Below are 12712 nucleotides of genomic sequence, written 5' to 3'. Positions count from 1 at the left end.
CGTTTAAAATGTTTTTTATCGTTTGATAAAGTTTTAATATGACGTCGTTGCTTCCAACCCAAACTGGCGCTCCCTGCGTACACTGGACACAAGTTGGCAAGTCACGGATGGTGACCCTACGCTACCTTGCGTGGAAGCCTCTTGTCTGGAAACCGAAACCGAGAAAGGGAATTCCCACGAAAGCCTGAAAACGGCACATCGGACCCGGTATTTAGGGGATAATCCACACCGCTGGCGCAAACAGTAATGCATTATCGAGTTGACGTTCGATAACGCATATGAGCGTTGTTGCATCATTACGTGACAGGCGGAAACGTATTAAAGGCACATAAACATAGGCACCAAGGTAATTTCAGAGGTAAGATATGTCATGATTCTTTATTAGCGTTTAACTTCAAAGTTATTAAGAATGTTAATTGTCTGTCGTGTGTTACGTTCATATGGAACTTGCAGAAAGAACAACATTATCTTGCCATTCTAATACCCTGACAAATGCCTAAATATAGTAAGTATAGATAGGCTACCTGTGATATGGTAGCCTACAGGCTAGGGTTAGGGCTAGGGTTATGGTCAGTCTAGAGTAATGTTATGACATTTTGATGGAATACGGTAATGTTGGGACAAAGTGGATCGAGGTTAATGTGACTCTTAAATGCTGTAGCCTAGCATAGGCTACAACTGTTGAAAGTTGAAATGGAATGCAGACACGTCTTGAAATCGTCAAGGTTTCAAATGGGTGAAACGTCGTCACCCGTCACCTGTAACTCAATATTCCCGTCAACTTAAAAGCCAAACATTGACTAATTGCGATCCAAGTGTGATCTGTATGAAATAATTGAGATTACTCAAACATCGCTTTCGTTTCGATAGAATTAGTCTACCACTTCCACTTTGCTGTGTCGCTTCCATCCTCCTTGACTGCTCAATTAAAGTTGTTGCGTGGCTTACCGTTTAAAAAAGATTTATTGCCTGTCTCTTCGCTTATTTGTTCTTTACGACAGACGCTCAAATATAGACTATACGTATTTATAGCTACTAACAAAATACGTTATCACGTTTATTTATTATTAATTATTTAGTTTTTCCAGCCATGTCTCAGTCCAAACCTCTGCTCATCCCGTGGCTGAGAAAGCAGATCGACAGTGGGCAGTACCCAGGTGTTTGCTGGACAAATCAGGAGCGGACGGAGTTCTGCATCCCGTGGAAGCACGCGCTTAGACAGGACTCCTCGAGCGCCGACGTTCTTATATTTAAGGTAGGGTCACCTTCCTCACTTGCCCCTCACTCCCCCCTCCTCACAAACCCACCGCACCCCACTTGACTCACCCACCCACCCACCCTCCTCCACCTCCCCCCTCCCCCCTCCCTCCTCCTCCACCTCCTCCACCTCCCCCCTCCCTCCCCCTCCTCCCTCCCCCCTCCCCCCTCCCTCCTCCTCCACCTCCTCCACCTCCCCCCTCCCCCCTCCCTCCCCCTCCTCCCCCTCCTCCACCTCCTCCACCTCCTCCACCTCCCCCCTCCCCCCTCCCCCTCCTCCACCTCCTCCACCTCCTCCACCTCCTCCACCTCCCCCCTCCACCTCCTCCACCTCCTCCACCTCCTCCACCTCCCCCCTCCCTCCCCCTCCTCCACCTCCTCCACCTCCTCCCCCCTCCCTCCCACTCCTCCACCTCCTCCACCTCCTCCACCTCCCCCCTCCCTCCCCCTCCCTCCCCCTCCTCCACCTCCTCCACCTCCTCCACCTCCCCCCTCCCCCCTCCCTCCCCCTCCTCCCCCTCCTCCACCTCCTCCACCTCCCCCCTCCCTCCCCCTCCTCCACCTCCTCCACCTCCTCCACCTCCTCCACCTCCCCCCTCCCCCCTCCCTCCCCCTCCTCCACCTCCTCCACCTCCTCCACCTACTCCCTCCCCCCTCCCTCCCCCTCCCTCCCCCTCCTCCACCTCCTCCACCTCCTCCACCTCCCCCCTCCCTCCCCCCTCCCTCCCCCTCCTCCACCTCCTCCACCTCCTCCACCTCCCCCCTCCCCCCTCCCTCCACCTCCTCCACCTCCTCCACCTCCTCCCTCCCCCTCCTCCACCTCCTCCACCTCCTCCACCTCCCCCCTCCCCCCTCCCTCCCCCTCCTCCACCTCCTCCACCTCCTCCACCTCCCCCTCCCTCCCTCCTCCACCTCCTCCACCTCCTCCACCTCCTCCACCTCCCCCCTCCCTCCCCCCTCCCTCCCCCCTCCCTCCCTCCTCCCTCCCCCTCCTCCACTTCCTCCACCTCCTCCACCTCCCCCCTCCCCCCTCCCTCCTCCTCCAGGCGTGGGCGGAGGTCAGTCATGGCAAGGCTCAGGGAGACTCCTCCATCTGGAAGAGGAACTTCCGTGCCGCGCTGCGAGCCAAGGGCTTCCGGAACGTCTGCGACAACAAGAACGACGCAGCCAACCCCCACAGAGTGTTCCACTGGCCGGAGGAGACCCCAACAGGGGGTGAGGAGGGGGAGGGTGAGGAGAGGGAGGGTGAGGTGAGGGAGGGTGAGGAGAGGAGAGGGAGGGTGAGGAGAGGGAGGGTGTGGTGAGGAGAGGGAGGGTGGGGTGAGGGAGGGTGAGGAGAGGGAGGGTGTAGTGAGGGAGGGTGAGGAGAGGGAGGGTGTAGTGAGGGAGGGTGAGGAGAGGGAGGGTGTAGTGAGGGAGGGTGGGGTGAGGAGAGGGAGGGGTTGGAGGGGGAGGGGTTGGGGGGGTGGAGGCGAAGGGTGTGGTGAGGAGGGGTGGGGTGAGGAGGGGAGGGTGTGGTGAGGAGAGGGAGGGTGGGTGGGGTGAGGAGAGGGAGGGGTTGGTGTGGAACAAGCGACAGGTGAAGAGGATGAGGAGGGGTTTAGGGGTGAGGAAGAGGGGTGAGGGTGAGAAGGAGATTGGGGTTGAAAGGTGAGGGGGGGTGGGGGTTGAGAGGTGACGGGGGGTGGGGGTTGAGAGGTGAGGGGGGGTGAGTAATAAACCATGTTTTAAGTGAAGGTGATTCCCCTGAGACAATCTCTCTGTTTCCCTCAGCGTTGCCTTGAGTCTTCTGGTCTTCCTTGAGGGTTTAGCTGCAGTTCTCTGCATGGGCGTATGTGAAGCCCTCGGTGACACTGTTTGTAAAAAGAGCTGTAGAAAGAAAGGTGATTTGTGTTGGATGTCTCCCTTCTGAAGGTTCTCAGGAGCCTGCGGAAGCAGACCTGTACCAGCATCCCCCTCTGGTGGATGGAGTGAGTACTACATGTTGATCATAAACACCTACTGCAGGGTCCAGAACTCAGAGCCCTCTACACACGTCTATCTTGCATTTGTTTAGGAAACAACATTTTAAAAAGTGCAATACAAAAGTAAAATAAGCTCAAACTGTGAGTGAAAAGTTACGTTTTTTTTTAAGAGGACATTTGAGAATATTCCTATACAGTATACTGTACAAACTGTTTATGTAGCTCCACATCATTAGGCTCATGAAGAGTGACTGTGTTCCTCAGGGTCCAGAGGGCCAGCATGTCCATACTTTTTACCTACCCCAGGAGACCGTGGTGTTTAAAGGTAACTGAACCTCTCTCACAAACGGGCAACTGGAGATTATAAAACTGACTGTAACTGATGATACTTTAAAGATGACTAAAAACTGATGTTTAAACTCACGTTTGTTGTTTGTAGTTTTCTATCATATTCACGCCTTTTTTTGAGAATATGGTGAACACCTGCGTGATGGTGCTGTGTGTCCCCCAGGAGGAGACCTAACCAATGAGGAGCCAGATATCCTGGAGCAGTGCCTGAATGGGTTAAACATTGTAGAACCCCGAGAAGGTATGTGCCTTTCTGATCTTCCTGACTTAATTCAGAACAACATGACTTAAAACTACATTTACATTTATTCATTTAGCAGACGCTTTAATCCAAAGCGACTTCCAAGAGAGAGCTTTACAAAAGTGCATAGGTCAATCATAAACAACAAGATAGCCCCAAAACATTGCAGGTAGCCAAAACATGAAGCATTCATTGTGAAAAGCAGAGTGCCAAAGGGAAGAACAATAAGAGCATGCAGTGAAACAAGTTACAAATAAACAACAGGATCCTAAAAAAAATTGAAAGAGTAACAGATAAATGAATAATTATAAATAAAAAAACATTCAGCGTTTGATCTTCCAGTGTCTTTTATCTTCCATCCACAGATGGACACAATGATCAGATGTTTGAAGAGTTTCCAGGGCAACAGCTGTATACAGAAACAATGGGAGCTGAGGGAGGAGTTGGGTTGCTGGGACAACCTGCTTACCCAATGGGTGAAGTGGTGGGCGTGGCCAGTGAAGAAGCGATGGTGACTCAGCTGGTCAGCAGCATGTCCAGCACCATGGAACATCATTTCAGTGAGTTACCTAGACTAACACGTTCATCACCTAGGCTACCACAACACCTAGGCCACTAAATCCATCACCGAGGCTACCACATCCCTCCAGGAATGATCAGCCAGTCGGAGCCACGTCAGAGCAAACATTTCACAACATGTTTTATTGAAATTGAAAATTGACAAATATATACAAATAGGAATATGCACTCCTGTCTCCCCCTCCACCTGTCTCCCCCTCCACCCGTCTCCCCCTCCACCCGTCTCCCCCTCCACCCGTCTCCCCCTCCACCCGTCTCCCCCTCCACCCGTCTCCCCCTCCACCCGTCTCCCCCTCCACCCATCTCCTCCCCTCCCCCTCCAGAGACCCACTTCAGGGTGTCTGTGTACTTCAGAGGGCAGAAGGTGTCTGAGCAACTGGTGGAAAACGATGCAGGCTTCAGACTGGTCTACCGGTGAGCTTACCAGACACATCACAGACCCACAACAAACCAACACCATGGAAGCCGTCCCACCCTGACCCTGTCTGTGTGTGTCTCTGCCAGGCCTGACCTGACCAAGCCTGTGCTGGACCCCCAGTCGGGGCTGCACCTGGTGTCCCTACCCCGGGTCGGGCCCATGGCGGACCACAACCAGGCCCGGCTGACCCAGACCATCCTGGACAGCATGGGGGACGGGCTGGAGGTGGGGGGTACAGGCTACGTCATATACGGCTGGCGGAGGGGGGAGAGCAGGGCGTTCTGGAGCCTGTGTAAGTTCTACCACAGCCGGACGCCACAAGAGGTGTCCAAGAGGGAGCCCCAGCAACTGTACCTGGCCCAGGACTTCTTACGGGGTGAGGAGGGGGATGGGATGGGAGGAAAGACAAGGAAAACATATTATATGAATAGATATATAATTAATAGATAGATCATGAATACATTTACATTGAGTCATTTAGCAGCAGATGAATAGGTGTATCATTCCTAATGTTGACCCCTCCTCCCCAGGACTGCAACAGTTTATCACCCACGGCGGAGGGGATTCCCCCCCATCTCGGTGTTTCTGTGTCTGGGAGAGAAGTGGCCCGACCCAGACGCCAGGCCCTGGGAGAAGAAGCTGGTGACTGTGGAGGTGAGGGTGCTGCCAGAACCAAACACCAACACTTTGTTAGGTTCGAACCTTCAAGCCGAGCAGCGAGGGGTGGCGGCTTGTGTTAACCTAGCAGGTGTTCCCCTCCCGGGCTCACAGGTGGTGTTCACCGCTCTGGAGGCGCTGAAGGAGTTGGCCATCCAGGGTGGCGCCTCCTCTCTGCAGTCGGTGGAACTTCAGCTCTCCCTGCAGGAGTCTCTTCAGGAGCTTATGGAGTTGTGTTGAAGATGAAATGCAACACTCCAACAATGAGCCATCACTGTTTATTCCTCACCCTTCCTGACCCCCTGAACCCCCTATACACTCTTACCTCCTTTATACTCCTAAATACCCCCTCTCGCCCCTCTTCTCCCCCCTCAAACCCTCCCTGACCCACCCACACACACACCCCCCTGACCCTCAGCCATTCCAGTCACAATGTTTGCCTTTCTGAAAACCACATCAGCCCTCAAAGATAAACTAAATCCCCATGGCAACACAGAAAACAACAAATCACCATGAAACAGTACAGCTTGGTTACCTGGCAACATGACCAACTGAACTTTGTTCCATTTTTAGAGTTTAAAATGTGAAAAAGAGTTGTGTGTTTTTTATACAAGACTTATAACAGTAATATTTGTAAAAACAAATAAAACTACATGCAGCACAGAGAATTCAAGCGGCAAACTGGTAGCTTTTAACAACTTTATTTTCGAGGGCTATCTGTCTAGTGTCAACTATTGTGAGACGTAACATTGTACATTTCATCTTAACATCTGAACTCTTAATTAATTATATCAAGGGTGTTCTGCAATCTTCATTCATAATTAACCATTAAGTAAATAAAACAGAAGTAAATGTAAAACAACATCACAAAACGTAAATTTGGAACTGACATTTTATCCTTCCGTAATCTAACATTGTCACCAAAGCTGTTCTCCGACACAAAAAGCCAATAAACCAAACATTTTAAAGTGTAGAAATATATACACCTAGATGGAGCTCTATGTCTATCATGTAGACACACAGCCTGTCCTACGGACACTACTCCTCTATGTTGTCTAGGTCGTCGCTCTCTGCACCAGACTCTCTCTCCTCTGATAGGCTGTCTCCCGGACATGCCATCGGCACCAGCTTACCCTCATCATCCACTCCCATTGGCTGGAAGATGTTGTCCCTGGAAACCAGAAGGAAATGACAAGACATTTCTTCATTTTATTAATTTGGTCGATCATTTTATCCAGAACGACATGAACAGTGCACAAGGAAAGCAATCAATCATCAATAATACAAACTTTTTTAAAATCACTTTTTAATCTACTTTCCCCCAAAAAAAATTTCACCTTTTGAAAAAAAGAAAAGAAAACGCTAAATATATATTATAAACCGTCAGAAACCTTTTCAAAACCTTTTACAAAAAAACAAACAAAATCAAAACCTTTTTTGTTGTTTTCTTGAAACTTTTTACCTTTTTTAAGGTAAAATGATTTTCAACCGTTAAAGACCTGACAGACACAGAGACTCACCTGGTCAGCTTGTTGAACAGCATCACCAGCCTTTGCGCCTCCTCCTCCTTCTCCTCCTCCGTCATCCCCTCCATGGGGTCTGGCAGCTCCTCCTCCACGCGCCCTGTCACCGGGTTGACACGACCTTTGACCTGGCGGTACTCCTCGGTGTCCGAGTCTGAGTCGCTGGAGTACTGGCCTCCTGTGCACTTTGACCTCTGACCTCCCAGGAGGCCCCTGGTGGCCAGGAGCCCCGCCGCGTTGCCGTAACCCGTGTACTTGACGAAGCGGCTCACTGACCAAAAGTGAGAAGGGTTAGAGAGGAGAGGTGTGTTAGGAACATGATGATGATGTGAATAGAAGGAATAATTTTAAAAAGCGTCTGCTAAAATGATTACCGTTCTCCTTGCACAGTACGAAGATGAGATCGGCAGCACAGTGCTTCAGGTCGGTGTCCATGTGGGTCATGAGCCTGATCAACTTGCTCTTCACAGTGGAGCCCTCTTCTGGCCGGAGGCTGGCATCGCGCAGGGGAGGCAGGATCTGGTGTGTGTGTGTGGAGTGTGGGGGGAAGGGGAGGGTGAGAAGAGTCATCCTCACACCTGCAAATGTAGATTATGCTGTCACCTGATGATCATCCAGTGTGTGCGTGCAGTGTGTGTGTGGGGCCAGGTGTGTGTGTGGCCAGGTGTGTGTGTGTGTGGCCAGGTGTGTGTGTGTGTGGCCAGGTGTGTGTGTGTGGCCAGGTGTGTGTGTGTGTGTGGCCAGGTGTGTGTGTGGGGCCAGGTGTGTGTGTGTGTGGCCAGGTGTGTGTGTGGCCAGGTGTGTGTGTGTGTGTGGCCAGGTGTGTGTGTGTGTGGCCAGGTGTGTGTGTGTGTGGCCAGGTGTGTGTGTGGGGCCAGGTGTGTGTGTGCTGTCTCACGTGGGTGCGGAGGTAGAGACGAGTCTCCCTGTGGGCCCTGCAGCTCTCAGTCAGCAGGTTCAGTATAGGGGTCAGCTTCTCCTTGACCTTCTCACCCTGGGGAGAAACACAGGACTATCACCCTGGGGAGAAACACAGGACTATCACCCTACACAGGACTATCACCCTGGGGAGAAACACAGGACTATCACAGCACTCTCTAGTCCCCTCTCCATCTCTCTCCCCCCTCTCACACTGTCCAGGCGTCGCTCCATGACGAGCATGAGTGCGTGGACACAGTCCATGTTGACCCCCTGGCTCTGCTGGGACTGGGGCTCCAGAGGCACGGCCAGCAGCACGTCCAGACACGGGAGGGGCAGCGCAGAGAGCAGGTTCACCGTGTGGCTGAGAGAGGGGGAGAGAGGGAGGAGAGGGAGAGGGAAGAGAGAGAGAGATGGAGGAGAGGGGGAGGAAAGGGGGAGAGAAAGGGGGAGGAGAGGGGGAGGAGAGGGGGGGAGGAAGGGGGAGAGAGGGGGGAGGAAGGGGGAGGACAGGGGGAGAAGAGGGGGAGGAAAGGGGGAGAGAAAGGGGGAGGAGAGGGGGAGGAAAGGGGAGGACAGGGGGAGGAAGGGGGAGAGGGAGGGGGGTGTCAAGGGGTGAGAACGTGACAGATGGTGATGGTAACGAGGACTCCCCCTCTCTCACTTCCAGGTGCCACATCATCCCCACTCCTCTCCCTCTCTCTCCTCCAGTCCTCCCCCCTTCCCTCTCCTCTCACCCCTGCAGGTTGTTTGTGTCCTCCTGCTCTTCGCAAGGCTGCATCAGGCAGAAGCGCAGCACAGCCACCAGGTGGCGATATAGAGCTGCATCTTCCTGTCAGAGGGACGGGGAGAGCAAGAGTTATCACTGTGTTAAAGAGTAACTACACTCCCAAACTACAAGTGTTGGGTGTTAGTAACACTTCAAAACACCTAACTCAGGTCTACTTCATAGCTACGTCCTTGTGTACCTGAGTCTCACATGTAGAGCTACACCCATACCCAGACCTCCATTAGACAGCCACACCCACTTGTCAGCTAGCCCTGCTGGACAGCTAGCCCTACTGGACAGCTAGCCCTGCTGGACAGCTAGCCCTACTGGACAGCTAGCCCTGCTGGACAGCTAGCCCTGCTGGACAGCTAGCCCTAATAGTCAGCTAGCCCTACTGGACAGCTAGCCCTACTGGTCAGCTAGCCCTGCTGGACAGCTAGCCCTGCTGGACAGCTAGCCCTACTGGACAGCTAGCCCTACTGGACAGCTAGCCCTACTGGACAGCTAGCCCTGCTGGACAGCTAGCCCTACTGGACAGCTAGCCCTACTGGACAGCTAGCCCTGCTGGACAGCTAGCCCTGCTGAGACAGCTAGCCCTGCTGGACAGCTAGCCCTACTGGACAGCTAGCCCTACTGGACAGCTAGCCCTGCTGGACAGCTAGCCCTGCTGGACAGCTAGCCCTACTGGACAGCTAGCCCTACTGGACAGCTAGCCCTGCTGGACAGCTAGCCCTACTGGACAGCTAGCCCTACTGGACAGCTAGCCCTGCTGGACAGCTAGCCCTACTGGACAGCTAGCCCTACTGGTCAGCTAGCCCTACTGGACAGCTAGCCCTACTGGACAGCTAGCCCTGCTGGACAGCTAGCCCTGCTGGACAGCTAGCCCTACTGGACAGCTAGCCCTACTGGACAGCTAGCCCTACTGGACAGCTAGCCCTACTGGTCAGCTAGCCCTACTGGACAGCTAGCCCTACTGGACAGCTAGCCCTGCTGGACAGCTAGCCCTACTGGTCAGCTAGCCCTGCTGGACAGCTAGCCCTACTGGTCAGCTAGCCCTGCTGGACAGCTAGCCCTGCTGGACAGCTAGCCCTACTGGTCAGCTAGCCCTGCTGAGACACTCCCATCCCAGGCCAGGTAAAGACCCACCTGGTCGGGCTCCAGTCTGTGGGTGCAGTAGGTGATGTTGAAGAGGACCTTGAGTATCTCCACTGCCCGCTGGTACGCCTCCTGGGGGACAGGGGGCGCTGCGGGATCCAGCAGCACCTCGTACTGAGTCTTCCACTGCACGCACAGACACTGCTCCAGGGCCGTGGTCAGCACCGACACCCCGCCCTCCTGTGGGGTCCAGCCCAGGGGTCGAGGATGAGGAACACGGAGACTGTGCTTAGTTGAGCCTGTTCGTGTTTGTGTGTTGAGTTGAGGTGTGTGTTAAAGTTGTGGTGTGTGGTTTGAGTTGTGGTTGGTGTGTGTAGTTTCGTCCTTCTCTCTCCTGCTCTACTTTCTACATGCTCAGTCTATGTGTAGCTTTGGATGAAAGCAGAAGGAAAAACACGTAAGATTGAATAATGAAAAAAGTAAAATTCCTCCGTACCTGAAGCACCTGAGCTCTCAGCTCTGGTCTCAGAGCCGTGAGCAGAAACATCAGCCGTAGCTCATAGAACTGTCTACTGGGGGGCGCTGGTATGTTGGTGCCCTTGGCCACTCTGTCTAAAACACCTGATAAGATCCTGTACAAGACAGAGGAACTGTTTGAAATGCAGAGAGCTGCACACGTGTGTGTATGTGTGTGTGTTTTAGTGACGCTCATCGTCATCATCCACTAATTAAACCTGTTGCATAGCGTGTTAAGCTAAAGGAAAGGAAATTAGCAAAGCATCACAAGTGCGTATGTACCTGAGACTGCTAAACCTCTCCTGTGCCCAGGTGCTGTTGTAAACCACGTTACACAGAATCTTCAACGCCTCTTTCCTCTGTGCCCCCTCCTCCTCCTCCTCCTCCTCCTCCTCCTCCTCCTCCCCCTCCTCTCTCTTCTTCTCTGCTCTGCTCTGTCTGCGGTCCTTCTTTCCCCTGGCGAGTGCTGCCTGGACCCCGGAGCGCCGGCTGCTGTTGGGGCTGCCGCTCCGGCTATCGTGCTCCCCGCTGCCGTCCCGATCCCCGCTGTTAGTGTTGCTCACGTTGCTCTCTGCATCGTCTGCCCCGCCCTCGGCGCAGCACCCCTCCCCCTCCTCCCCCTCCTGCCCCTCCCCCTCCTGCTCCTCCTTGCTGTCGCATCCCTGGCCACTCTCCAGCCACGTCGCTTTGGCTTCGCTGCTGTGTCTCGCTTTGGCTTCCAGGAGCGTTGCCATGACGTCCTCGTATAGGTCGGAGTCGAGGTCGTTGTTGCCGTCCTCGGGCGCCGTGTTGGTCGCCACACCGGCAAGTTTCGCCAGGGTGAGGATGGCAGAGTCGGTGAGCAGGGGGGTCAAAACCTTTTTGTCCCTGGAGAGGATCCGTAGGGTGCGTAGACAGACTCTGAGGCCGCCAGGTTGGGTCTCTGCTTGGATGTACCGCATCAGGACAGTAGTCAAACTCTGAAAAACAACAAAACACAGAAGAAGACATCGGCCGTTCAACAAAACTGCTTTCATCCATCGTTATGTTTTGCGTGTTCACTGCAGCCTTAGGGTCCAGTATTTCTAAAATGACCCAGACACCACTGGGTTTTTTAAATGTTGGTTCTGACCAACAGGAAGTGACATCAAGGAAGTGACATCAAGGAAGTGACATCAAGGAAGTGACATACAGGAAGTGACATACAGGAAGTGACAAACAGGAAGTGGTGTCGTCGGATACCTGTCGGAGGACGATGTTATGGTCCTCCATGCTGTCTTCATAGTCGGAGTCGGAGTCGTCCTCGTAATCACGGACTTTGTTCTTTCTGAACTGGAGGGGAGACAGACACAGGTGTGAACGTGGAGCTCAGTAACCCAAACCAGACCAGCTGAGCTTTCACAGACCAGCTGAACCACATGTGTAGGGTGGCCTATAGATGACTTAAACGAATGAATCTCCATCAGAAATGAGATCCCTTGTCTCTTTGTTATTTTTTCTCCAGCTACAAGATTAGTAAAACCTTCACTGTGACAGCATGCAAACATATACCATACCTCCTCAAGTTCTCTTTGCTGCGATCCGACCAAACACATTTGGAGGGGGCGGGGTGAGCAGACGAGCAGAGAGAGATAGTGAATATGAAATATGAAACACAGTGTGCCTAATCAAACCCAGACTGGGAGTGCAAGGATCATTGTGGCGCTCTGCAGGCACGGGGACAGCTGAACAAGCCATGGGGCTGTTGGAAGCAGCGCCAGGCTTTAGGCTCAATCCCCCTGAGCAGGCAAGAGAGGGGATCAGGGACAACTGAGACAGCACAACCTCTAATCACAGCTCTCCTGCTGGGGGGAGAGGTGGAGAGGTGAGAGAGGGGGGAGAGGGGGGAGGGATAGGAGAAGGGGAGAGGGCAAGGGGATAGGTAAGGTGGAGGGAGAAGGAGGCAGGGGGCGGGAGTGAGTAGAGTGGAGGGGATGAGGAGAGGATGAGAGGATGAGAGGAGGAGGGTCAGGGAAAGGTAAAGGTAAAAAGGAAGTGGAGGGGGAGGGAGCGGAGAGAAGGGGTGGCAGTGGGTGAGACGATGTTGTGTGTGGTAGCGTGAGAGGGAGAAAGACAGGCAGGCAGCTGGATTTACCAACATGCATGATACCTACTTTTCTCCTGTTCCTCTCCTCTGCATCGTAGAAGAAACACTGAGCGTACTGGGAGAGAGAAAGGGGGCAGAGAGAGGGATGAGGAGAGAGAGATAGAGAGAGGGGGGAGGGAGGGATGGTCAGTGAGAAAGAAAACTGGGTGAGTTAAATCCATCGGACCCTAACGACAGTGTTGAGGCTGGGTCTGGGTGACAGCTGGTTTTACCTCTGTGTTGAAGGCCTGGAGTATGGTCTCAACACCACCCTCATCCCCCTGTCTGATACACAGGATAATCCCCTCCACGTCAAGGTCCAT

General features: G+C 53.4%; 2 protein-coding genes across 2 annotated transcripts; one reads left to right on the top strand and one right to left on the bottom strand.

Moving 5' to 3' along the window:
- Positions 1 to 78: 78 nt before the first annotated feature.
- Positions 79 to 6137, top strand: irf3 (interferon regulatory factor 3). Its single transcript, XM_084669367.1, is given in 12 exon segments — positions 79 to 358; positions 1080 to 1255; positions 2304 to 2487; positions 3172 to 3227; positions 3486 to 3546; positions 3733 to 3810; positions 4176 to 4370; positions 4713 to 4803; positions 4894 to 5183; positions 5338 to 5376; positions 5379 to 5461; positions 5579 to 6137. Coding segments are annotated over 11 exon segments (1368 nt in total). The 5' UTR covers positions 79 to 358; positions 1080 to 1090; the 3' UTR covers positions 5705 to 6137.
- A 40-nt stretch (positions 6138 to 6177) lies between these two features.
- On the bottom strand, positions 6178 to 12712 carry LOC146259353 (chaperone Ric-8A). Its single transcript, XM_084669368.1, has 13 exons — positions 12623 to 12712; positions 12418 to 12465; positions 11821 to 11838; positions 11507 to 11596; positions 10568 to 11244; positions 10266 to 10401; positions 9821 to 10009; positions 8643 to 8737; positions 8119 to 8269; positions 7886 to 7981; positions 7362 to 7506; positions 6985 to 7258; positions 6178 to 6635 (listed from the first exon to the last, which is right to left on the bottom strand). Exons 1-13 carry the CDS (start codon positions 12710 to 12712, stop codon positions 6503 to 6505), a joined length of 2142 nt encoding a protein of 713 aa, XP_084525494.1. The 3' UTR covers positions 6178 to 6502.

Source organism: Hypomesus nipponensis, chromosome 13 (genome assembly GCF_054491055.1).
Source record: "Hypomesus nipponensis isolate SF chromosome 13, ASM5449105v1, whole genome shotgun sequence".
Classification (NCBI taxonomy): Eukaryota; Metazoa; Chordata; class Actinopteri; order Osmeriformes; family Osmeridae; genus Hypomesus; species Hypomesus nipponensis.
The sequence above is the reverse complement of the archived record's forward strand: the minus strand, read 5'-3'. Positions and strand labels throughout refer to the sequence as shown.